The 27,348-nt window shown below is 46.5% G+C and overlaps 1 protein-coding gene across 12 annotated transcripts in view; it reads right to left on the reverse strand.

Annotated features, from left to right (window-relative positions):
- Nucleotides 1-27,348, reverse strand: part of B3GNTL1 (UDP-GlcNAc:betaGal beta-1,3-N-acetylglucosaminyltransferase like 1) — a 116,268-nt gene that overhangs the window by 41,495 nt on the left and 47,425 nt on the right. For 7 of the 12 annotated variants that reach the window (XR_010153176.1, XR_008540257.2, XM_024350794.3 and 4 more), the window contains exons 5-6: nucleotides 26,629-26,694; nucleotides 17,535-17,630 (exon numbers count right to left, since the gene is read on the reverse strand). Coding sequence is in view for 9 of the 12 variants with exons in the window: in XM_024350794.3 (XP_024206562.1) it covers nucleotides 17,535-17,630; nucleotides 26,629-26,694 (162 nt within the window). In the remaining 3 variants the exon portion in view is untranslated. Of the gene's footprint in view, nucleotides 1-17,534; nucleotides 17,631-18,172; nucleotides 18,341-18,578; nucleotides 18,677-26,628; nucleotides 26,695-27,348 lie in introns of those variants that run through there. The other 5 variants (XM_063799474.1, XM_063799473.1, XM_024350797.3 and 2 more) reach the window with 4 other exon arrangements.

The following is a 27,348-nucleotide window of genomic DNA, read 5'->3' on the forward strand; positions in this document are numbered from 1 at the left end:
AGCCCAGGGTTGATCGGAGGCCAAAAGCTTCCACAATGAATATGGAATTTTTACTTCCCAGTTAAGAAGAAGAGAGGCCTTACGAGGTTTTCCATTTCCCTGCCCCGTGAGACAGCTGGCATTCTTTAAGAAAAGCATTAAAAATCATCGTGTATTCCAGGAAAGTGTGTGTCCCTGAAGAAGTGGCACATCCCAGAATCTCTGAACTCTGGTGATGGGAGGACCCAGGAGGGCTCCTCAGGAGGGTCCGAGCCTGTTCTCTGTGCACTCCAAGTGCCGAGTGCCTGGGATCAAAGCCCTCATGCTGTGTCTTCAGGAGCCCTGCTCAGAAACCTGACACCGGGCCAGGAGCTCAGGGCAAGGGACTCTGCACACCCTTTCAACGTGGGGGACCCTCTCCGCTTCCCAGCCAGGAAGCTGCACCAGACACTCACAAAGGTGACTTTGTGCCCGTGAACTCGGCTGCAGCCCACAGTTTGGGCTTGCTGCCGCCGGTGCAGACAGGAAATAGCTGCTCTGCGGCAGCCCGACCCCGTGGCCACAGAGCAGCCTCTGTTCCTCGGTAATCGTCAACATCTGGCAGGCACCTCCACGCCCCTCCGCCCCCACCACACGCTGCTGGCTGGAGGCTCCCGTGCAATGCCAGGTGTGTTGGGAGAGGACAGGCTAGACCCACAAGCTGGGCTGGAAGTAAGGAAATCGCTTTAAAAGCAGGAAAACAAATTCGCTTCCCCACGCTTCAACCACTCGTACCTGTAAGAGGCCATCAATGGAATATTCATCTTCTCCAAATGTAAAAAGTAAATCTAAATGGAAGAAGGTCTTTTTCTTCCCCCGCTTTTCCGTGTGACACAGGATGTTATGGAACAGAACTTGAAAGCTGGTGAAGCAGATTTGATGCGGAAAGCAAAGCTCATCAAGGAACCCTGGTCACTGTGAACTCACTTAATGGAATAGTTGATGCCGTCATCATAAACAGCACCAACTTTAGAAGCCAGTGACCCTTATGCTAAGGTTTCAGTTTTACTGCAGATCAAAATTACATTTTCAAAATTCAGGAAGCATTTCATTACATGGTGCGATCACAAGAAATCTGTAATGTTGGGGCGTATTACTCCCACAACCTCGCTATTAGGGGTGGACGTCCTGGCACCCCTCATGGGGTGGAGAGCACCTCTCTCCTCTTGGACTGAGGTGTGCAGCTGGCTGCCCCCGCTCCTCCCTGTCCCACTAACCTGACCATACCCCCACGAGGCAGAGTGCCTTTCTCCCGCCCTGGAGTGGGGCTGACACAGTCCCGAACACCATAATCCAGGATGTTGAAATCCTGAAAGATCAAAATCCCTAAAGTCTAAAATCCCCCAAATCACAATCCTGAAAAATGTAGTTCTTGAAAAAATAATTTTAAAAATTCTTTACCCCATTTACCCTAATATAGTTATTACACTTTGCATGCCTTTATCAAAATATCTCATGTGCTCCATAATTATATACACCTACTATGTGTCCATAAAAATTTAAAAAATTCTTTATCTCAAATGTTAGCGAGAAAAAGGAAAAAATAATGATTTGAAAGACATTTGCTTACAATTTTAAAAAGAAGACTTATTTGAGAAATGTATAAAAACATGACAGCATGCTTCATAGGCCACTTTACACAATAAAACAGACAATACTAACACACACACTTTTACAAGCATAAACACTCCAGTACACTAATGACAGTCACATGGGTATAACAGTTAATGAGCAGATGAACCGTATTCATAAAGAAATAGCTCCTGTCATCTGAAATATTGTGTTGGACAACCTAAGTCTTTGGACAAGATCCATCAAAAACCATGATGGTTGTATATGTGTGGTCTTATTTCTGAGATCTCTATTCTGTTCTGTTGGCCTATGTGTCTGTTTTTGTACCAGTACCATGCTGTTTTGGTTACTGTAGACTTGTAGTATAGTTTGAAGTCAGGGAGTGTGATGTCTCCAGCTTTGTTCTTTTTGCTTAGGACTGTCTTGGTTATACAGGCTCTTTTTCAGTTCTACATGAATTTTAAAGTAGTTTTTTTCTAATTCTGTGAGGAATGTCAATGGTAATTTAATGGGAATAGCATTGAATCTATAAGTTACTTTGGGCAGTATGGCCATGTTCACGATATTGATTCTTCCTATCCATGAGCATGGAATATTTTTCCATTTGTTTGTGTCCTCTCTTATTTCCTTGAGCAGTGGTTTGTAGTTCTCCTTGAAGAAGTCCTTCACCTCCCTTGTTAGCTGTATTCCTAGGTATTTTATTCTCTTTGTAGCAATTGTGAATGGAAGTTCATTCATGATTTGGCTCTCTGCTTGTCTACTGTTGGTGTATAGGAATGCTTGTGATTTTTGCACATTGATTTTGTATCCTGAGAGTTTGCTGAAGTTGCTTATCAGCTTAAGGAGCTTTTGGGCTAAGATGATGAAGTTTTCTAAATATAGGATCATGTTGTCTGCAAACAGAGCTTCGACAAACCTGACAAAAACAAGTAATGGGGAAAGGATTCCCTGTTTAATAAATGGTGCAGGGAAAACTGGCTAGCCATATGCAGAAAACTGAAACTGGAGCCCTTCTTTACACCTTATACAAAAATTAACTCAAGATGGATTAAAGACTTAAATGTAAAACCCAAAACTACAAAAATCCTACAAGAAACTCTAGGCAATACCATTCGGGACATAGGCATGGGAAAAGATTACATGACGAAAACATCAAAAGCAATTACAACAAAAGCAAAATTGACAAATGGGACCTAATTAAACTAAAGAGCTTCTGCACAGCAAAAGAAACTACACCATCAGAGTGAACAGACAAGCTATGGAATGGGGGAAAATTTTTGCAATCTGTCCATCTGACAAAGGTCTAATATCTGGAATCTACAAGGAACTTAACTTTACAAGAAAAAACAAACAACCCATCAAAAAGTGGGCAAAGGACATGAACAGACACTTCTCAAAAGAAGACATTTAGGCAGCAACAAACATATGATAAAAAGCTCAACATCACTGATCATCAGAGAATTGAAAATCAAAACCACAATGAGATACCATCTCAAGCCAGTCAGAATGGCAATTTTTTAAAAATCAAGAAACAACAGATGCTGGCAAGGCTGTGGAGAAGTAGGGATGCTTTTATACTGTTGGTGGGAATGTAAATTAGTCCAACCATTGTGTAAGACAGTGTGGTGATTCCTCAAGGATCTACAACTAGAAATGCCATTTGACCCAGCAATCCTACTGCTGGTATATACCCAAAGGAATACAAATCATTCTATTATAAAGGTACATGCTCGCGTATGTTCACTGCAGCACCATTCACAATAGCAAAGACATGTAATCAACCCAAATGCCCATCAATGATAGACTGGATAAAGAAAATGTGGTATACCATGGAATACTATGTAGTCATAAAAATGAATGAGATCATGTACTTTGCAGGGACATGGATGGAGGTGGAAGCCATTATCCTCAGCAAACCAAAACAGGAACAGAAACCCAAACACTGCATGTTCTCACTCATAAGTGGGAGCTGAACAATGAGAACATATGGACACGGGGGGAACAACACACACTACGGCCTGTTGTGGAGGTGGGGGAAGGGAGGACATCGGGAAAAATAGCTAATGCATGCAGGGCTTAATACCTAGGTGGTGGGTTGATGGGTGCAGCAAACCACCATGGCACAGGTTTGCCTATGTAACAAATGTACCCCCTATCCTGCACATGTATCCTGGAACTAAAAAAAAAAAAAAAAATGATGGTTACCACCACATACACATTCACCCCAAAAGCCAAGATCTCAAGAAATTTCATCTTTCATAAATGCAGATGTACAAAAAGGACATCTCTTCATTTACTGAGGAAGTTTCAATGTTTTTACGGACATGCACAATGCTTACAAAGTCAATATTGTTGATAGTGCACCTTTGTGGAGTCGAATTTGCAAAAAGATGCATAAATGAATTAGCGCTCTGTAAAAGAAATGATGCAAAGGTGAAACACAAGCATAGTGATTGTAAAACATAATGCTGACAATTTAAAATAGGAAAAACAAACAAAAATAGAAAAAATTACAAACAATAAAAAACTAAACAGAAAATCTGATTTATGAAAAAGTATACCACAGGAGTATATTACGGGCAATTGCACAGAAACAGTACCTAAGAGCTGGCTGACTTTCACAATCATTAAGTGTATTTTGAAGGTTTGCATCACAATGGATAACCGCTTTCTTTTAAGACATGGCTTCCTTGGAGAATGAGCTCACATTCACCTTCTCTGCGGCACTGCTCTTTTTGAAACTCCTCTGTGATTTGACACACACCAGGATAAGCCTTCTCCTTACATTTTCCCGTCTTCCATGCTGTGCTTCTGTGTTGTTCTGGGTATGTGGGTATGCATTCTGCATGCCCTCTTGTACAGACCACAGGTTTAATACAAACAATACTGGTGACGGAACAGAACATTGTTGTGTAAGTGTCTTCTTATCCTACTATACACACAATTATTTTGAAGCAGTCAGTCACTTTGCTGGTTTCTTTGGGCAAATGTGGCCATGATTCCCTAAAAGCTCTCAGTGTGTGATCAGCTGGGAGGAACGCCAACGCAGGCAGTGTCATCAGCAGGAACGCCAACGCAGGCAAGAGACTCGCCATCGTAGGCAAGAGACTCAACTCATTTTTAAACGGAAGTTTCTGTCACTGCCATATCACGTGGCCAAGCCACTCATCTGGATTTTCCACCAAATGCATTGGACTGAATGGAAAAAACAAACTTTATTGGTAACAACTTGAAATTCACTTACAGAAGACTTGATGGCACCTAATTCCAAATCCATCATTATAGTTTGGGGATTCAGTTAGATGCTAGGAATTTTAGACTCGGGGATTTTGATCTTTAGGGATTTCAAATTTCAGAATGACAGCATTGGAGATTCTATCTTCCAGGACTGTGACAGGCACTGGTTGAAGCCCTAACCCCCTATTTGAGGTATTGTGGAAATGGGGCCTCTGGGAGATGATTAGATTTCACGTGAGGGTGGGGCTCTACTGGGATCAGTGTCTTTATAATAAGAGACACCACAGAGCCTGCTCTCTCTCCCTATGTCTCTGCCATATCAGGGTCCAGAGAAAAGGTGGGCGTCTGCAAGCCAGGAAGAGCCACATCAGAAAGCAAGCCCTGCCAGGTCTTGATCTAAGACTTTCCAGCTTCCAGAATTGTGAGAAAATAAATTTCTGTTGTTTAAGCCACCTAGCCTGTGGCATTTTGTTATGGCAGCCTGAGCTGACTGAGATAATAACCCAGATCATAGACGAAAATTAACTAAAAAATGAATTGTAGATCTGTATGTAAAACCCAAAACTATACACTTTTTAGAAGAAAACAGGAGGAAAACTTTTGTGAACTGGGTTAGCCAAAGATTTCTTAGATACAACATCAAAACCACATCCATGGGCGGGGAGTGGGGAGCAAGGTGGCTGGTATGGTTTGGCTGTGTCCCCACCCAAATCTCATCTTGAATTGTACTCCCATAATTCCCACGTGTTGTGGGAAGGAACCAGTGGGAGATAATTGAATCATGGGGGCAGTTTCCCCCATACTGTTCTCATGGTAGTGAATAAGTCTCACAAGATCTGATGGTTTTACACGGGGTTTCCACTTTCGCTTCTCTCTCATTCTCTCTTTGCCTGTCGCCATCCACGTAAGCTTGGTCCTCCTTGCCTTCTACCATGATTGTGAGGCCTCCCCAGCCAAAGGGAATGCAGATGCAGCTTAGACCGCAACACTCAAGTCCTACTGACTACCTGGAAAGCCTTCCCAAGAAGGACAGGTATGAACAAACACAGACTGCAAAGACTATATGACAAATACCTATCTCTGTAATGCCCAGACACAGATGAACATCCATAAGCATCAAGACCATCCCGGAAAACGTGACCTTACCAAATGAACTAAATGAGGCACCATGGACCAATCCTGGAGAAACAGAGATATGTGACTTTTCAGTCAGAGAATTCAAAGTAGTTGTTCTGAGGAAACTCAGAGAAATTCAAGATAACACAGAAGGTATTCGGAATTCTATTTAAAAAAATTAACAAAGAGATTAAAATAATTAAAAAGAAGCAGAAATTCTGGAGCTGAAAAATGCAGTTGACATACTAAAGAATGAATCAGAACTTTTTAATAGCAGAATTGATCAAGCAGAAGAATTAGTGAGCTTGAAGAAAGGCTATTTGAAAATACATAGTCAGAGAAGACAAAATAAAAAAGAATAAACAATAATGAAGCATGCCTACAATATCTAGAAAATCACCTCAAAAGGGCAAATCTAAGAGTTATTGGCCCTAAAAAGGAAGTAGAGAGATAGGGGTAGAAAATTTATTCAAAGGGATAATAACTTCCCAAACCTAGAGAAAGCTATCAATATCCAAGAATAAAGAGTTTATAGAACACCAAGCAGATTTAACCCAAAGAAGACTACCTCAAGGCATTTAATAATCAAACTCCCGAAGGTCAAGGATAAAGAAAGGACCCTACAAGCAGCAAGAAAAAAGAAACAAATAACATACAATGGAGCTGCAATATGTCTGGCAGCAGACTTTTCAGTAGAAACCTTACAGGTCAGGAGAGGATGGCATGGCATATGTAACGTGCTGAAGGAAAAAACTTTTACACTAGAATAGTATATCCAATGAAAATATCCTTCAAACATGAAGGAGAGATAAAGACTTTCCCAGACAAACAAAAGCTGAGGGATATTATCAACACCAGACCTGTCCTACAAGAAATGCTAAAGAGAGTACTTTAATCAGAAAGAAAGGGATATTAATGAGCAAAAAGAAATCACCTGAAGGTACAAAACTCACTCCTAATATGAGTACACAGAAAAAGACAAAGTATTATAATGCTGTAACTGTGGTGTGTAAACTACTCTTAAGTGAAAGACTGAATGATGAACCAATCAAAAAGAATAACTATAATAACTTTTCAACAGATAGTAGGATAAGATATAAATAGAAACAACAAAAAGTTAAAAAGTGGGGGACAAAGTTAAGGTATAGAGTTTTTATTAGTTTTCTTTTTGCTTGCATGTTTGTTTATGCAATTAGTATTAAGTTGTTATTAGCTTAAAATAATGGGTAATAAGATAGTATTTGTAGGCCTCGTGGTAACCTCAAATAAAAAATATACAATGAATACACAAACAATGAAAAGCAAGAAATCAAATCATATCACCAGAGAAAATCACCTTCACTAAAAGGAAGACATGAAGGAAGGAAAGGAAGAGGAGAATACCACAATACAACCAGAAAACAAATAACAAAATGGCAGGAGTAAGTCCTTACTTATCAATAGTAACATTAAATGTAAGTGGACTAAATTCTCCAATCAAAAGACACAGAGTGGCTGAATGGATTGAAAAACAAGACCCAATGATCTGTTGCCTACAAGAAACACACCTGGCTTCTAAAGAAACAGGCTTAAAATAAAGCAGTGGAAAAACATACTCCATGCCAATGGAACCAGAAAAGAGCAGGAGTAGCTATACTTATATTGAGGGTCTATCTCAGATGAAATAGATTTAAAGAAAAAATTATGAGACAAAGAAGGTCACCATATGATGATAAAAAGGTCAACTCAAGAGAATATAACAATCATAAATATATATGCACCCAATATTGGAGCACCCAGATATATAAAGCAAAATATTATTAAAGCTAAAGAGATAGACCCTCAATATAATAACATCTGGAGACTTCAACACCCTCTTCAACACCTTCAATTTTCAGCACTGAACAGATTTTTCCAGACAGAAAATCAACAAGAAACATTGGACTTAATCTGTGCTACAGACCAAATGGACCTAATAGATATTTACAAAATATTTCCTCCACTGGCTGCGGAGTACACATTCTTTTCCGCAGCACATGGATCATCCTCAAGGACAGATCATTTGTTAGGTCACAAAACAAGTCTTACAACATTAAAAATAAACCTGAAATAATATCAAGCATCTCCTCTGACTACTAAAATATCTAGTTTTATTTAATGGACTAAAACTAGAAATCAATAAGAGGAATTTTGGAAACTATACAAACAATGGTAATTTAACAATATGCTCCTGAATGACAAGTGGGTCAATGAAGAAACTAAGGAGGAACTTAAAACATTTCTTGAAACAAATGATAATGGAAACACAACATACCAAAACCTATAGGATATAGCAAAAACAGTACTAAGAAGGAAGTTTTAAATAGTTATAAGTGTCTACATCAAAAAAGAAGTAAACCTTCAAATAAACAACCTAACAATGCATCTTAAGCAACTAGAAAAGCAACAAACCCAAAATTAGTAGAAGAAAATAAATAACAAAAATCAGAGCAGAAATAAATGAATTCAACATAAAGAAAATACAAAAGATCAATGAAACAAAAAGTTGGTTCTTTGAAAAGATAAACAAAATTGATAAACTTTTAGCCAGACTAACAAAAAAAGAGAGAACACCCAAATAAAATCAGGGATGAAAAGGGAGACATTACAACTGATACTGGAGAAATTCAAAGAAATTAGTGGCTAGTATGAGCAACTATACACCAATAAATTGGAAAATCTAGGGGAAAAATCTAGAAAAATTAGAAATAAATCTAGGGGAAGAGATCTAGAAAATCTAGGGAAAAAATAAAAATTCCTAGACACATACAGCCTACCAAGACTGAACCATGAAAAAATCCAAAACCTAAATAGATCAATAACAAGTAACAGGGTCAAAGTCATAATACAAAGTCTCCTAGCAAAGCAAAGCCTGGGACCCAATGGCTTCACTGCTGAAATCTACCAAACATTTAAAGAACTAATACCAATCCTACCCAAATTATTCCAAAAAATAGAGGAGGAAGGAATACTTCCAAACTCACTCTACAAGACCAATTTTACCCTGATACCAAAACCAGACAAAGACATATAAAAAAATTAAAACTATAGGCCAATATCACTGAAACCACTGAAATCCTCAACAAAGTACTAGCAAACCGAATTCAACAACACATTAAAAAGATCATTCATCACAACCAAGTGGGATTTATTCCAGGGATGCAAGGATAGTTCAACATATGCAAATCAATTAAAGTGATACATCATGTCAACAGAATGGACACAAAAACCATATGATCAATTCAATTGATGCTGAAAAAGCATTTGATAACATTCAACATCTCTTCATGATTAAAAATCCTAAAAAGCTAGGTATAGAAGGAACATCCCTCAACATAATAAAAGCCATATACAAAAGATCCACAATTAGTATCATATTGAATGGAGAAAAACTGAAAGCCTTTCCTCTGAGATTGGGAACATGACAAGCATGCCTACTGCCACCACTGTTATTCAACATTGTACTGAAAGTCCTAGCCAAAGCAATCAGGCAAGAGAAATAAAGGGCATCCAAATTGGAAAGGAAGAAGTCAAATTCTCCATGTTTGCAGATGATATAATCTTATATTTTAAAAAAACCTAAAGACTCCACCAAACAACTATTAGACCTGATAAACAAACTCAGCAAAGTTTCAGGATACAAAATCAGCATACAAAAGTCAGTAGCATTTCTTTTTCTTTTCTTTTTTTTTTTTTTTGAGATGGAGTCTCACCCTGTCACCCAGGCTGGAGTGCAGTGGCGTGATCTTGGCTCACTGCAACCTCTGCTTCACGGGGTCAAGCAATTCTCTTGCCTCAGCCTCCCAAGTAGCTGGGATTACAGGCATGTGCCACCACGCCTGGCTAATTTTGTATATTTTAAGTAGAGACGGGGTTTCGCTATGTTAGCCAGGATGGGTCTTGATCTCCTGACCTCATGATCCACCCACCTCGGCCTCCCAAAGTGCTGGGATTATAGGCGTGAGCCACTATGCCCGGCCATCAGTAGCATTTCTATATGCCAACAGTGAACAATTTGAAAAAGAAATCAAGAAAGTAATCTCATTTACGATAGCTACAAATAAAATAAAATATCTAGGAATTAACTAAAATAAAAGACTGAAAGATCTCTACAATGAAAACTACAAAACACTGATGCAAGAAATTAAAGAAGAGTAATCTCATTTACAATAGTGATAACTAAAATAAAATACCTAGGAATTAACTCAACCAAAGGAGTGAAAGATCTCTACGATGAAAACTATAAAACACTGATGCAAGAAATTAAAGAAGAGTAATCTCATTTACAACAGCGATAACTAAAATAAAATACCAAGGAATTAACTCAACCAAAGGAGTGAAAGATCTCTATGATGAAAACTATAAAACACTGATGCAAGAAATTAAAGAAGGCACCAAAAAAATGGAAAGATATTCCAGGTTCACGGATTCGAAGAACGACTATTGTTAAAATATCTATACTACCCAAAGCAATCTGTAGATTTAATGCAATCCCTATCAAAATACCAATGGCATTCTTCACAAAAACAGAAAACACAGGCTGGGTGCAGTGGCTCATGCCTGTAATCCCAGCACTTTGGGAGGCCGAGGCAGGTGGATCATGAGGTCAGGAGTTCGAGACTAGCCCTGGCCAATATGGTGAAACCCCCTCTCCATTAAAAATACAAAATTAGCTGGGTATGGTGGTGCGCACCTGTAGTCCCAGCTGCTCGGCAAGCTGAGGCAGGAGAATCACTCAAACCCTGGAGGCAGAGGTTGCAGTGAGCCGAGAACGCGCGACTGCACTCCAGCCTGGATGACAGAGTGAGACTGCCTCAAAAAAAAAAAAAAAATAGAAAACACAATCCTAAAATTTATATGAAACCACAGAAGACCCAGAATAGCCCCAGCTATCCTAAGCAAGAGGAACAAAATTGGAGGAATCACATTACCTGACTTAGACTACAGAGCTATAGCAATCAAAACAGCATGGTACTTGCATAAAAACAGACACATAGATCCTTGGAACAGAATAGAGAACCCACAGATAAATCAATATATCTACAGTGAACTCATTTTTGACAAACATGCCAAGAACTTACATTGGGGAAGAGATGGTCTCTTCAATAAATGGTGTTGGGAAAACTGGATATCCATATGCAAAAAGAATGAAATTAGACCCCTATCTTTCACCATATGCAAAAATCAAATCAAAATGGATTAAAGACTTACATTTAAGACTTCAAACTATGAAACTACTGAAAGAAAACATTGGGGAAATTCTCTAGGACATTGGACTGGGCAACGATTTCTTGAGTAAGACCCCACAAGCACAGGCAACCAAAGCAAAAATGGGCAGACGGGATCACATCAAGTTAAAAAGCTTCTGTACAGCAAAGGAAACTATCAACAAAGTGAAGAGACAACCCACAGAATGGGAGAAAATATTTGTAAACTACCCATCTGACAAGGGATTAATAACCAGAACATATACAGAGCTCAAACAACTCTAGGAAAAATAGAATAATCCGATTAAATGTGGGCAAAAGATCTGAACAGACACTTCTCAAAAGAAGACAAATAGCAAACAGGCACATGAAAAGGTGCTCAACATCACTGATCATCAGAGAAATGCAAATAAAACACACAATGAGATATTTTCTCACTCCATTTAAAATGGCTTTTATCCAAAAATCAGTCAATAACAAATGCTGGTGAAGATGTGAAGAAAAGGGAACCCCTGTACAATGTTGGTGGGAATGTAAATTAGTACAACCACTATGGAGAACAGTTTGGAGGTTCCTCAAAAAACTAAAAATAGAGCTACTGTATGATCCAGCAATCCCTCTCCTGGGTATATGCTCAAAAGAAAGGAAATCAGTATATCAAAGAGATGCCTGCACTCACGTATTCACTGCAGCACTATTCACAATAGCCAAGATTTGGAAACAATCTAAATGTCCATCATCACATGAATGAATAAAGAAATGTGGTACATACACACAATGAAGTGTATGAATGAGATCCTGGCATTTGCAACAACATAGACGGCACTGGGGGGTCATTATGTTAAGTGAAATAAGCCAGGCACAGAAAGACAAACTTCACATGTTCTCGCTTATTTGTGGGAGCTAAACATTCAAACAATTGACCTTATGGAGATAGAGAATAAAAGGATGGTTACCAGAGGCTGGGAAGAGTAGTGGGTGGTGGGAGGGAAGTAGGGAAAGTTAATGGGTTTAAAATATATATATATATATCTCTCTATCTATATCTATCTAGATCTATCTATCTATCTATCTATCTATATCTAGATATATATAGTTACAAAGAATGAATAAGACCTAGAATTTGCTGGCAAAACAGGGTGACTATAGTCAAAATTAGTTTAACTCTACACTTAAAAATAACTAAAAGAATATAGTTGTATTGTTTGTAACACAAAGGATAAATGCTTGAGGTGAAGTGATGGATACCCCATTTACCCTGATGTGATTATCATGCACTGCATGCCTATATGCAAATATCTCACATAACCCATAAATATACGTACTATGTACCCACAATAATTAAAAAAAAATTTAAATCTAAAAAGGCACATCCATAAAAGGAAAATAGATAAAGTGAATTTCATCAAAAATTACAACTTTGTTTGTTTTGTTTTGTTTTGAGACAGAGTTTCACTCTGTCTCCCAGGCTGGAGTGCAGTGGCACAATCTTGGCTCACTGCAAGCTCTGCCTCCCGGGTTCATGCCATTCTCTTGCCTCAGCCTCCTGAGTAGCTGGGACTACAGGCGCCCACCACCATGCCTGGCTAATTTTTTGTATTTTTAGTAGAGATGGGGTGTCACTGTGTCAGCCAGGATGGTCTCAATTGCCTGACCTCATGATCCACCCGCCTTGGCCTCCCAAAGTGCTGGGATTACAGGCGTGAGCCACCATGCCTGGCCCAAAAATTACAACTTCTACTCTTTGAGAGACATTGTTAAAAGAATGAAAAGACAAGCCACTGATTCAGAAAACATATTTACAAAGTCTGACAAAGGACTTGTGTCTGGAATATATAAACAACTCTTAAAATTCAACAATAAGAATGCAAACAATTCAACACAAAAATGGGCAAAGGATGTGAACAGACACTTTACCAAAGAAGATACACGGATGGCAAATACATCTACGAAAAAATGTTTCACATTATTACCCATTTGAGAAATGCAAACAAAAATCACCACGAGATACCACTACATACCTACTAGATTAGCTAAAATTAAAAAAAAAAGATCGTATCAAGAGTTGGCAAGGACATGGAAGAACTGAATTCTCATACATGGCTTGAGAATGTAAAATGGTGCAACCAATTTGGAAATCACTTCGGCAGTTTCTTTAAAAGTGAAACACATCCCTACCATATGAACCAGCCCTTCCACTTCTAAGTATTTTCCCAAGAGAAAAGGCCGGACATATATTCACTGTCATGCACACACAAAGGCTTGTACATATGTTCACTGTCATGCACACACAAAGGCTTGTACATATGTTCACTGTCATGCACACACAAAGGCTTGTACATATGTTCACTGTCATGCACACACAAAGGCTTGTACATATGTTCACTGTCATGCACACACAAAGGCTTGTACATATGTTCACTGTCATGCACACACAAAGGCTTGTACACAAATGTGCAAGGAACTGGAACAACTCAAGTGTCCATCTACAGCTAAGTGGGTAAACAAACTGTACATCCACACCACAGAACACAACTGACCCCTGAACAATGTGGGGGTTAGGGGTGCTGACCCCCTGCACAGTTGAAAATCCATGTATAAGTTTTAACTCCCCGAAAATTTAACCACTAATGCCTTCCTGTTGATGGGAAGCCTTACCGATAACATCAACGGTCGGTTAACACATATTTTGTATGTTATATGTACTATATGCTGTATTTTTACAATAAAGTAAGCTAGAGGAAAGAAAAGCTTATTAAGAAAATCACAAGGAAGACAACATACATTTATGGTACTGTACTGTATTTATTGATACCCTAAGTTCACGTAGTCTGTTTACAAGAAGAATCATCTGTCTGAAATGACCGCAGCTGCAGCCCTCAGTCTACAGTACATAGCAAGGAATTCAGCTTTTTCTTGTAATGTCATGACTTTTCTCTGCTTTTTGGGAGCAGCTCCAGCATTACCAGTGGCACTGTGTATGGGTCCTAGGGTGTCAGTCAAGGTTTATAGGATCGCCTTAAACATGATTAAAACTGTGTGAAAACTGTGAGAGGTCACTGGTTTTTTTTGTTGTTGTTTTTTGTTTTGTTTTGTTTTTTTGAGATGGAGTCTCGCTCTGTCACCCAGGCTAGAGTGCAGTGGCGCGATCTCAGCTCGCTGCAACCTCTGCCACCTGGGTTCAAGCGATTCTCCTGCCTCAGCCTCCCGTGTAGCTGGGATTACAGGCACCTGTCACTGTGCCTGGCTAATTTTTGTATTTTTAGTAGGGACGGGGTTTCACCATCTTGGCCAGGCTGGTCTCGAACTCCTGACCTCGTGATCCACCTGCCTTGGCCTCTGAAAGCGCTGGGATTACAGGCATGAGCCACTGCACCTGGACGAGAGATCACTTTTTACTGTGATTTGTGATTTACTGGAGGGAGGAGCTGTGCTTGCGGAGATGATCAGCCTCACCCAGCATTTTAAGCACTCACAGCACCTGAGCTCGCGGCTGTGCCGGCAGGAGTGGTTTGTAAAACATCAGTCATGCAGCACGCACTGCAGTGAGTTTTGTGCAGTTGTGATTCATTTCTGCATCCCTACATTTGTTTAATTTCTCTAAACTGTGAAAGACCCCATATGTGGTCTATAAGTGTTTGTATGCATGTAAGTTTTGATAAATTTTAACTTTTTATAATAGATTTGTGTATAATTTTTGGTATTACATGATTTAAAAACACTAGCATCACTATATATTTTATGTACTCATGACACATCTTTTTGTTAGTGTTTTCAGTATTCCTAGGCCATGCCGTTTGTCTGAAAGCTTTTTCAAATTGTTACACATCTCCAAAAACCTCTCCAATACACTTGCTGAGAAAAACCCACGTGTACGTAGGCTGTGCAGTTCCAACACGCTGTTCGAGGGTCACCACTGCTGCTGTGAGCGAGCCACGCATCTGGACCCACAGTAGTTATGCTGAGTGAAGGTGGCCAGACCAGTGAAGCACACAGCACATGACTGCATTTACCTGAACCTCCAGCAAATGTAAAACTGCTGTGCAGGCAGAAAGTGGGTCATGGTTGCATGGTGTGGGGAGGGCTCTGGGATGGACAGGAGGAAACTTGGGGTGTTGGATATATGTGTTCACTGTGTTGACTGTGGTGGGTCACTGGGGTACAGACGCATGTCAAAACCGATCAAACTGTACATTTGAAATAGGGGCCATTTGCTGTATGTCAGTTATACATCAACAAAGCTATACATCAACAAAGGTATACATCAACAAGACAAATGGACAAATCACTGTAAATCCCATAAAGCCTCTAGCTCTAAGTACTACTTTGCAGGAACTCCAGGGACAGAGGAATCTGTTAAATGAGACCAGGGAGACGCAATCAGCAGAAGCCGGACTGCTGAAAGCACCGATGGCAAATCATTCAACATCGTCCACAACATAGTCAAGGAAAAGGAAGACGGAGGAATCTGAATATTTAAAGGGATTTATCAACAACTGCAATGTATGGACCTTCTTTAGATCTCAATTCAAACCAGAAACTGTAAAGAAAAAAGGAAGAAGATGAGAAAGTGGACAAGGAGGAGAAAAACAGAACTTTATGAAACAGAAAGTCCCAGGACGGAACACTTCGGCATCCTTCAAGTCAATACAGGGTGTAGGACTCCATTTACGTAAAATTCCAGCAAACGTAAACCAGTCTATGGTCACAGAAAGCAGAGGGGCGGGCGGGGTTGGGGACGGGAGCCCCTCTAGGTGCTGGGTGTGTGACCTGCACACAGAGACATCTGAGAGGAACAAGTGGTGGGTTTGCAGTAACATCGTTTTTTCTCTGTAATTTTTTATATTGCTTGACTTTATGAAACAGTGAAGCATAACTTTGACAAATGCAATAAAGTTTTTATTTTTCTTTTTTTGAGACAGGGTCTGTTGCCCAGGCTGGAGGGCAGTGGTACAATCACGGCTCATGGTGGCCTTGACCTCCTGGGCTCAGGTGATCCTCCCACCTCAGCCTCCCGCGAAACTGGGACTAAAGGTGTGAACCACCACACCCAGCTAATGTTTCGTAGAGACAGGGTCTCACTATATTGCGCAGACTGGTCTTAAATGCCCAGGCTCAAGTGATCCTCCTGCTTCAGCCTCTCAAAGTGCTGGGATTATAGGCGTGAGCCACTGCGCCTTTTTTTTTTTTTTTTTTTTTAAATTTCCCACACTACACTGGCATGAAGGTCTATTTTAAAATTGTTTTAAGTGAATACAGTATGTAACTGATAAAAGAACATTCATTCATTTTCTTTAATTAAAAAACATGAAAATAAAAAAAAATCTTCTATGGGCATCAAAGCTAACACTCAGGAGGAAGCCTGCCCCCACGGGGCAGCTCAGCCATGGCCTCCGGGGAACACGCTCTCGGTGACAGCGCTCTGACCGCGGTCTGGAGCTGGGCTGAAACTCAACATGTGTCCAGATTGCTGCAGTTCAGAACCAGCTTGGCAACGCTGAACCGCATTCCGGTTTGCATGAGGTGCACGTTACTTAGAAAAGTAGCCACAGTCGGCCTGAGTTCCTGTTTTAAGTATTTTCACAACTTCACTGAAAAGCACCGCAACTCACTCACAGTGTGCAGCCTAGTCACCAGGACACGCGCCCTCGGCCGCTAGCTCGTACGGGGAAGGGCTGTCATGACATGACCACAAGATGGTCTCTGCCTCCCCCAGGGGCAGCCAAGGGCCCCACAGAGGATGGCAGGGACAAGCCACCCACGTGCCAACGGCCACGTCCCCGCCCTCAGACGGCAGCCAGTCATACCCGAGGTGGCACCGCGGGCGGCCCCGTGTCCAGTCTCACAGAAGCACAGTCCACTGATCGGCGATCATACCCGAGGCGGCACCGTGGGTGGCCCCAACTCCAGTCTCACACCAGCACAGTCCACTGCCGAGGACACCCTGTTGTCCACATCGCATGCAGCAGCCTGGCTCTTGGAACGTGCTGGGGGTACACGGGACACGGAGACGCTGAAACACTAGCTGTGGGATTCCTGAGCTCGCCCTCCCGCCCTCCGCCCTCCGCGTGTGGGATTCGTGGGCTCGCCCTCCCGCCCTCCGCGTGTAAGTGGACCTGTGCCGTCGGGTTTCCCAGCTCAGAACTTGAACCAGCCTGAACTGCCGGCCTGAGACCAGCCTAGCACATGTGTCCGCTGGGGCCACTCTCATCTTCCACTCTGCGATTGACGGCATGTGAGTGAAGGCGAGGACAGAAGGACCACGGCCCACGACGACGCAGACACAAGAGGCCACGGCATAATGCAGGAGATGGCGCCCAGAGGCGACCTGCGCACCTGCCCCAGACAAGGCGCCAGGCAAGGTACCTGGGTCAGGAGCTGCTCCGGCGTCAGCTGGTTGATCCAACGTGTGTATCGTTCGGTGGAGTTAGGGGGATCTCTCCTCACTCTGCAACCAATGATCTGTGAAAAACAACGACACACAGAGCTCAAAACAAAGTCAGGTACGCAGGTGCATGTGCACATCTGTGTGTATTCATCTCACATGTTTTAGGCAGAGATGTCCAGACAGGAAACTGAAATGCTGCAAATCTGGGTTAGGCAAACACCGGGAGTCGAGGGCGAGGAGGAGGAGGGATGCCTGCTTTTGCTTGGGGACAGCATAGCAACGATGGGCACGACAGAAGACGGCCCTGGACGCGCATCTCGGCGGTGAACCGCAGAGCTGCCCTGGGCTGGATTGAGAATATGGAACAAGGATGGGTGCTATGGCAGACAGCCCCCAGACACGCATCTTGGCGGTGAACCGCAGAGCTGCCCTGGGCTGGATTGAGAATATGGAACAAGGATGGGTGCTATGGCAGACAGCCCCCAGACACGCATCTTGGCGGTGAACTGCAGAGCTGCCCTGGGCTGGATTGAGAATATGTCACAGATGACATTTCCCCTTAATGAACTCAAATCAAACGGCCCGTATGTAAGATGAGTTATTTCTAAGAACTCACTTCTTGAATCACATGCAAAGTGGATGTGAGGAAACCGCTGCCTGTCCGCAGGCCGCCCGTCTGAACCTGCTCCATTCAGCTGAGGAAAGCAGCGTCCCTAAGTGGAGAAGAGCCTTGCTACCAGCCGGCTTCCTCCAGGGCCGACAACCCTCTCCCCGGGCATCCAGGCCAGCACCCCTGCCTCAGGTGACATCCTGTCAGTAGCCTTGACCCCCTCCCGGGCCCTGCAGAGCCTCAGAGCATCACCTGCCTCAGCCTTTCTCGACCCTTCCCCCGCCCTCCGCCCTGCCCGGCCCCCTCCGGCCTGACCTCTCCCCCGGAGTGGGCTCCCAGCACTCAGCCCTGGCTCTGTTCTGCTCCTGAGATCCAGAGGTAGGAGGGCAGGTCCTTCAGGGCTCACGCTCACCTTGCAGTGGGAGGAGCTGGCTGGAGAGAGGGCACCTGGGCGCGTCCGTAGGAAACAGCATCCACCCCAAGTGAGGGCCCAGGGCCAGCAGAGCCTCCCGAGTGGACGTTCTCACAGCACAGGCCCCAGGTCACAAGTCCCAGCGGACGCAGCTGATTCCGCCTCACCCAAGACCAACAAGGAGACAACAGTGAAAATGTAACTGTGGTCCAAAGAGCAGTATCAGTGAGCCAGTCTCCTAACTTGGAAGCGATGAAGTCACACCGAGGCATCTGAGGCCCCTGGATCTGTCTCCAACTTGTGTAGCGTTTACGCGTAGTGAGTGATTCTTTTCTCCCAATGCAGTTAATGACGTGCTTGGGGGAGGCTTCTGTTTGCATTTGTTGTTGTTGTTTTTTTTTAATTAAACTTACTTTGAGAAAATTGTGAATTCACAGTGCAGCTGTAAGAAACAACTGTAGAGAGACCCTCTGTGCCCTTCACCACTTCCTCTGGTGGCAACATCATGAGGACCTAAGGCCAACGCCGCACCAGGAGAGGGACATGATGGAGTCCAGGTCCAGATGTCCCAGGGCACGAGCACCCGAGGCGCCCCTTACAGCCACTGGTAGCCCCTCAACGGCAGCCGCTGTGCTATCCCGACACCGTGGCCGTGCTATCCCGACACCGTGGCCGTGCTGTCCCGACGCCGTGGCCGTGCTGTCCCGACGCCGTGGCCGTGCTGTCCCGACGCCGTGGCTGTGCTCTCCAGAGCATGATCTGGGAACGTGCAGGAGGCGGCCTTCTGTGCCCGGCTTTCGCACTGCTCCTCGGCTCCCAGGACAGGCTTCCAGTCACTGCATGTAACAGTAGTCAGGTCCTGTGCTGGCGATCCCGAACATTCAAGTTCAGGTTTTTCTGTGAACAGCGTCTTCAATCCACTGGGATAAATGCCCAGGAGAGCAACTGCCGGGTCACAGAACAGTTACGTGTTTAGTTTTTACAGGAACTTCCAAACGGTCTCCAGAGTGGCTGCGCCGTCTCTCACCCTCAGTGACGCATGAGGATCCAGCTTCTCTGCCTCTCGCCAGCACTGGGTGTCTCGGTTTTCATTCCGTTCTGGTGGCACCGTGCTTTAACACGGGCTCCCTGAAGGCTGGCGAGGAGCATCTTTTTGCCTGGTTCTTTGCCGTCTGTATACCCTCCTTAGTGAAATGTCTTTTCATGTATTTTGCTCATTTTCTAATTGGAACAAAACGCGCTCGGCCATGGCTGTGTAATTCTTTTCATATGCTGCTGAATTCTATCTGAGAACCTTTCATGTCTCTCTCCCAAAGCACATGCTAAAAATAGTTGTGAATTAGGACAGCTCTGGAGCCGCCGCCCTGCCCAGCGAGTTTTGCCCACACCCAATCTGACCGAAATGCATTTCTAAACTGTTTGGTGTGTCTGTTTCTGTGCATCCTGCATAGCATCTACCTATGTACAATTGCATCTGTTTCCTGGTCTTGTCTATACTGTCTCACGTTTGACTGCTGAACAGAAAAGATTTTGAGGGAAGCTGATCAAAAGCTGGAGGTAGAAGTTCTCTGTTCCAAAACGTGAAGACAGAGAGGCTCAGCATCTACACACAAACACCGAGACCCTGAGGCCAGCACTGCCGGGTCCTGGGAGGCAGCTGTGGGCGACAGGTGGTGTGAGTACACGCCAGCCCACTCCTGACAGCCTGGATCCTGCTGGGGCATGAGAGGCGCCTCTCGGACGGGGGCTGATTGACGCCTGCTTCCACTGCGCATGCCCGACCCCTCCCCATGACTCCCCCAGCTTCATGCTTCCCTGGAAAGGTAAAGCCACACTGGGTCTCTCACCAAGAGTGAGGACAGGGTGGGGGATCCTGTGAAACTAGAGGTCCGAGGCTGGCAATTCCTGTGGCTTTAATTAACCACGAGCCACGAGCATTGGTCTACAAACGGAGGAGGTGAGAGGATCTTTTTTGGCCTCAACATTTTTTAACCTTGGAAGAAGGCAGCAAGCTGTCTCCCGTGCAACTGCATCTAAACAGCAGTAGGAAGGCGTGGATTCCAGAGAGACCAACAGCGCCCAGCCGCGATGCTGCCGGCACCTTCCTCTGCAGGAGACCTCGCGCTCTCAAGAGGAGGCGCAGGGAAGAGGCACACTCTCAAGAGGAGGAGGAGGCGCAGGGAAGAGGCGCGCTGTGCGCTTAATCCTGCACCGAGACGTCAGATTCTCAGGGCAGGAGCTTTTGTGGGCACCGCACCTGGCACAGGGCCTGGACCCAGTGAGCAGATGGGAATGAGAGGCCTGTGCGCTGGCCCGAGAGGCTGGCTAACTTTCTCCAGGTTCCTAGAAGAAGCCACTTTCAAGGCTTTCGAGAAGTGTTGTGAGCTAATTCATTTGAAAGCCTCTGTGCCAACAGGCGGAGCAGAGAGCGCAGGCCGCTGGAGTTGATCCCAACAAGCAATCTTGGAACTCTTTCTCAACTTATACGGGGACCACCAGGATCTGGCAATTCCACCGAAAAAAAGAGTCAGAACTTTGCAAGGAATAGGATACTGACAGAAGGGAGGTGTGAGGGGACACGGGGGGCTGTGCTCCCTGAGTTGCCTGCCACAGTCCCTCCCTGCCTGCCCTCCTCACATGGCCATCGACCCTCAAGCACTGAGAGGTGAGGTCTGCGCTCCCTCCCCTCAAATCTGGGGTCAGCGTGACACCACGTGACACGGTGCTCTGGGGCTACATTGTCAAAGGCAACGCAGCTTCTGGCAGGCTCTCCTGGACACTTGTTCTTGCAGCCACCATGCTGCGAGGGAGCCTGAGCAGCTTCGTGGAGAGAAAGCGCCCAGCCCGGATCCCTGCCGCCGAGCGAGTGCGTGGGCTCCAGATGATCCCAGCCCGGATCCCTGCCGCTGAGCGAGTGTGCGGGCTCGAGATGATCCCAGCCCGGCAGTCCAGAGGTGAGGATGCCTGCGAATGGAGACAAGCGGCCCTTCCTGACCCACAAAGACGGAAACTCAGACCTGCAAGGTGAACCCATCACACAGAAGGAAACTCACACCCCCAGGTGAACCCATCATACAGAAAGAAACTCACACCCTCGAGGTGAGTCCCCCATCATAAAACGTAACTCAGGGCTGGGACGTAACTCAGGGCCGGGTGCAGTGGCTCACGCCTGTAATCCCAGCACTTTGGAAGGCAGAGGCGGGTGGATCACGAGGTCAGGAGTTCGAGACCAGCCTGACCAACATGGTGAAACCCTATCTCTACTAAAAATACAAAAAAATTAGCTGGGCGTGGTGGTGCACACCTGTAATCCCAGCTACTCAGGAGGCTGAGGCAGGAGAATCACTTGAACCTGGGAGGCGGAGGTTGCAGTGAGCCGACACCGTACCCCTGCACTCCAGCCTGGGCAACGGAGCAAGACTCCATCTCAAAAAAAAAAAAAGAACTCAGATTCATGAGGTAAGCCCCCCACACAGAAAGGAACTGAGACCCACGAGGTGAGTCCCCCCACTGCACGGCCTGGCACAGTTTGCAGGGCACTTGGCTCTAAAGACAGTGGCAAGAAGGTCAGGGCTGCTGGGGCTGCAGCTCAGACTCCCAGTGGATTCGCCACAGAGGCTGAGTCCTGAAGACGGCAAAGGGGCGAGACCTTCGATGGGCAGCGCAGGAGGGTCAAGCGTGTCTGGGTGAACCCAGGTGAGGCGCCCTCGGTGCATGGTGCTGGGTGCGAGGGAGGAAGGAGGGGCCGGGCTGAGGCGGGAGGCAAAGCGTTATGAACGCAGAGAGCTCAGAAGGGCCCGTTCCCAGAAAGACACGTTTCTGGCACAGACTCAAGAAGTCAGCTTCTGAATTACACTGAAGGAAAGAAAAGAAACCAGTTGCATTTTTGACACTAACATCAGCTCCCTGGGGCCACTGCCTTGGAGTGAACGACTTGCCGTCCACTGCTGTGGGGGAGGGGGGCTGTGGGGGAGGGGAGCTGTGGAGGCCCCTGGTGTTGGGGGGCTGTTGGGGCCCCTGGTGTGGGGAGGCTGCCCGGCAGGGGGGTGGGGGGCCTGTGGGGGCCCCTGGTGTGTGGAGCTGCAGGGGCCCCTGGTGTGGGGGGGCTGCGGGGGCCCCTGGTGTGGGGTGCTGTGGGCAGCCAGGGGTGCCTGGGGAGCTCGTTCAACCACCAGGCAGGCGGCTCTTCTCCAGCACTGCTGCTGCTGAGCCACGCCCCAGGGTCCAGAGTCACCAGCACCGGGGGCTTCGGCCGCCACTCCTGAGCAGCGATGTTGAAGGCGAAGGTGAAGGAGGAGCACCCAGGCCTGACAGCCCGAACTACAGCCCAGCAGAGCCCGGAGGCACCCGTCCAGTGTGACCCTGTCACTCCCTGCCCCCGGAGCGAAGAGCACGGTCAGAGGAGAGCCCACAAGCACTCCAATTTCAAGAGCCGAGTCAGTCACTGCAACAGCTTCTGCCTCTCCAAGGCCCAGTCTGGCATGTTCTGCCCCTTCCAGCTTGGGAAGTCACACACTGGTCTGGGCGTGGGCTCACAGGGCTGGGGGCCGTGGCCCTCCCAGGCTGCATGTGCAGAGGGGCTGACGCCCCAGCCCTGTGCTCTGGGACTTCCTCAGACAAAGGCTGCAGAGTGCACCACGGACTTCATTTAAACAGAACACCTGGAAGTCCCGTTTATTTAAGTTAACACGCAGCTTCTTGTGGGGGCAGAAGTGGAAGCAGGGAGAGTCGGCTGCCGTGCCGTCTGGATGATTATGGCTTGGCACAGGCAAGGGGCGGGGAACAGCGCCCAGGATGCAGGGCACGGCGGCTCCACCCATTCCCCCGACAGGCAAGCTGTGGCCCAGGCTGCTTCACAGGAACCCTCCCGTCTTTGTTCCTCCGCGTCGCTTCCGTACACCTCCCTGCATGCTCCATCCCAGTGCACGAGGGTGGGTGAGGCTGTACCCTAAGGTGGAGCACCTGCCCTCACGGGGCTGTACCCCGAGGACTGGTCTTGAACGTTGGGAACAGAGATCAGCTCTGGAAAGGAGCTGGGTGGAGCCAGGGCAGCCTTCGTGTTTGGTCTGGGGTGGTCTAGAGGTGACCAAGAATGCAGGCTTTCCTCTCCGATGTCTCCTGAGCCCAGGCACAGAGGCGGGAAACCACAGGGTGCACAGCGTCAGGAATCCAAGGGTCAGCCGGGGCGAGAGGAGGAGGAAGGACGGGGGTTGGCTGGCCCTCAGGAACGGGGGCAAGTTACAGGGCGCAATGCGGGATCCCTGTTCTTGCTAACCTTGGATAACGACGCTCTACATGCAGGATTCCTAAAGTTCTGCAGTGATTTATCTACATGCAAATGCACGATTTATGAGAGCCGCCATCAAAGGTCCTTCCTAATTGGCTGGTTTCTTGTAAAAGATCTTAAGAAAACAACGACCAAGTACACGTATCTCAGCGTTTATTTCATTCTCTCAGGACAAACTACACAATGTAATTCACGTAACCACGAACCAGCAACTGCAAATTAAGATTTTTGTAGGTCATGATTTCTAAAAAATCCAGCCACGCAATAACAGCCTTTCTAAAGCTGACTTTGTTTTAGTGAAAAACTGTAATGTCATCCCTAAGCTTCCTCCAGAAGAGCTTCGACGTGGAGAAACGGGGTGGACGCTCCACCCAACCGCGCCATTGGGAGAAGAGGAGGCACCTGGAGCAGAAGCTTCTCTCCCAAGTGCACAACAGAGCATCAGCGAAGGCAGTGAGAAGAGTAGCAAGAAAAAGGTTTAAAATCATCGATGAAAATGGAAATTAAGCTTGTCTTATTACAATTAAGACAAACTGACCATGTGCATTTTCCCCACATTCCTGTGGGGAATCCCAGCTCGTTTGAACACACGCCACGAACTCCTGGTATCCGTAAGTCTCCCAGCTCATTTGAACACATGCCACGAAGAACTGCCAAAGGCAACTCCATTAATGAAGCCAATCTGGGCTTGTTTTTCAGTATGGAAATGAAAACATCTGAAAGTATCTCCTCCACTAAAATGTCAACACTCCTAACAAAATTCCTTAGACGTCTGTATGATTGATTCTAAACAGCTGGCAACTGTCATTTCTAGCTGTGTAAAAATCGCTGTGGCACCTCACCTACGGACGGCTCAGTCCAGCCACGGTTTCCAGCTCACGGGCCGGCACAGGGTCTGCTCCACCTTTCAGTCCACAGGACCACACAGCTGCAGGGACGCAAAGGGAGCCGTTGGGCAGCTAACGTGGCAGGGACGCCCCTTTCCTCTCAGCCTCCATGTGCGATATCTCACACCTCTGCAAAAGGCCCTCCTGGAAACCCCAGACTCTGCACTTTCCTCACATGAACTGTCCACAGAAGTCCATCCCGAAGGACATTTCCCCCCATTTCCCCCACAAAGGAACTGGACTGGAAAAGCCGTCTGTGATCACTCTCTGTTTCCACATGACTGAAACCCCACAGCACCTGTGGCTGGGGTAGAAATCACCCCTAATCCCTAGATCCCTGGACCCCCCGTCCCACCCGACAAGCAGACACTCTCGGACGTCTCTCCCAGGCAGTCCATGCCTGTAAACTTCCAGAAACTGACTTCCGGAGCCTGTGGCCCCGACTGCCATGGATATGCTGTCACACACTCACACGTATTTGTGGTTGCTGCGGAGAAACATTCAGACATATTTGCGGTTCCTAAACTTTGCAAACACGTGACCCTTTTAAGAATCTGCTACAAGCCACAGAGCTCTCTCCTGCCCTCACAGAAAATGTGCCCCCACAGAAGGCCCTGCAGCCACGCTGGGGCCACTGAGCCCCAGGACCCGACACATCCCCAAAGGAGGCAACCGTGTGGGGCCCTCTGCACCCGAGAAGGTGGCCTGTGTCTCAGTCTGTCTCCTGCCTCACGTGAGACGCAAACCTCCGTGCAGCCGGCTGCACCCCCAGCACCGCCCACCCCCAGCGCACCAGCCCTGCCCCCATCCCAACCCCCCTCCCCCTCAATGCTGCCCCCCCAAACCCCCACACCCTTTCCCCCCTCCCAACCCCCTCTGGTTCCAACACCCAGGCCCTCCCCTTCAGACACCCCCAGCACACCCGTCCTGCCCTTGCCCCCCTGCCCCTGACCCCCCACAGGGTGAACTGTCACGAGCACCCACTCTGTGGGGAGCTGGGATCCCAGCGCCGTGTGGGCCAGACCCTGCCGTGACCAGGCCCGTCTGTGACCTGACCAGGATGTGACCAGAGCCGGCCGTGACTGAACCGTGTGGTGACCCAACCGCACACGTGCCCATGACGCACAGCCTCGCGGGGCGAGGGCAGAGGGGTCCAGGGTGAGCGCCAAACTGCCCGGGGGACGGACACTGTGGGCGCTGGACAGTTATGGAACCCTCGGTGTTAAAACCCAAGTGATCACCGCTGTGATTCAAAGTCTTCTAAAACTTGAGCGAGATCTCTGAGGACACAGTCACCTTCCCTGAAGCCAGCAGGAGCCTCGCGGTGGCTGAGACACCAGCTCCAGGGATCCCTGGGCCATGTGTCCCCACCATCTGCGGTGGGGGACGGAGGAGCCCACGGGGCACTGCTGTGCTTCCTCCCCACTGGGCGGAGGAGCCCACGGGGCACTGCTGGGCTGAGGAGGGGCCCCAGGAAGCCTGGCTTTGGAGGGGCAACTGAGAAGCCGTTCTAAAGATAAAAACCGTAATTTAAGATCGTCTAAATAAGAAAAACGTTTAACTGTGAACACGGTATAGCTCTCAGCCTGTGTTTTCATGTCTAAGGCGCTCAGCTTCTAAAACGCTGATTAGAAACAAACAACACAACCACCTTTGCACCCTACGAAAATAACAGGAGGAAAATCAGGGGCGTGTTTTTCTCCAAAGGAAAACACCCTCCAGGGCTCAGAGACATGCCGGCCACAGATCCCTCTCCGTGACTTGACAGTCTCACCATAGCCTGATTCTTTCCACCCCTAGGAAAACTCTTTATTTAAAAAACCACAGTGGTAATTTCACTAAAGGTAGTAACGACACTAAGGAGGCCAGTACTTACGCTCGACGGGTGCTGAACGGCAGCCTCGTGTTGCAGCCTCACCCGCTGGGGCATCATGACATCATCCTGCAGTAAAGAACACACTTTCCGTTTGTTTGTTTGCATTGACTGATGCATAGACTAATACAGTCCCGCTTTATTGCCCAGGCTGGAGTGCAACGGCACAATCATAGCTCACTGCAGCCTCAAACTCCCGGCCTTAACTGATCCTCTCGCCTCAGCCTCCCAAAGAGTTGGGATTACAGGCTTGAGCCACCATGCCCAGCCCCAAGAACATATTTTAAACTCACATAAAGCAATTCCTACAAATAAGTAAGAAAACGATAGACAATCCCACAGCAAAACAGGCAAGGGCCTTGAACAGGCCATTCAGACAAGAGGATTTCCAGTGGACCAACAACCTCATCAGCCATCAGAGAAATGCAATTAATTATGCAGCGGAGAAGGAAAAATAAAAAATGCTGACAATTCCAAGTGTACTTAATTAGGCAGAACAAGAGCTCCCACGCACTGCTGGCTGCGATGAGGACCTGTCACCACTGTTGAGGGGACCGTCTACAGTGAGGACCTGCCACCACTATTGAGGGGACCGTCTACAGTGAGGACCTGCCACCACTGTAGAGGGGAACGTCTGCGGTGAGGACCTGCCACCACTGTTGAGGGGACCGTCTGCAGTGAGGACCTGCCACCACCGTGGAGGGGACCGTCTGCGGTGAGGAC

Source organism: Pan troglodytes, chromosome 19 (genome assembly GCF_028858775.2).
Source record: "Pan troglodytes isolate AG18354 chromosome 19, NHGRI_mPanTro3-v2.0_pri, whole genome shotgun sequence".
Taxonomy (NCBI): domain Eukaryota; kingdom Metazoa; phylum Chordata; class Mammalia; order Primates; family Hominidae; genus Pan; species Pan troglodytes.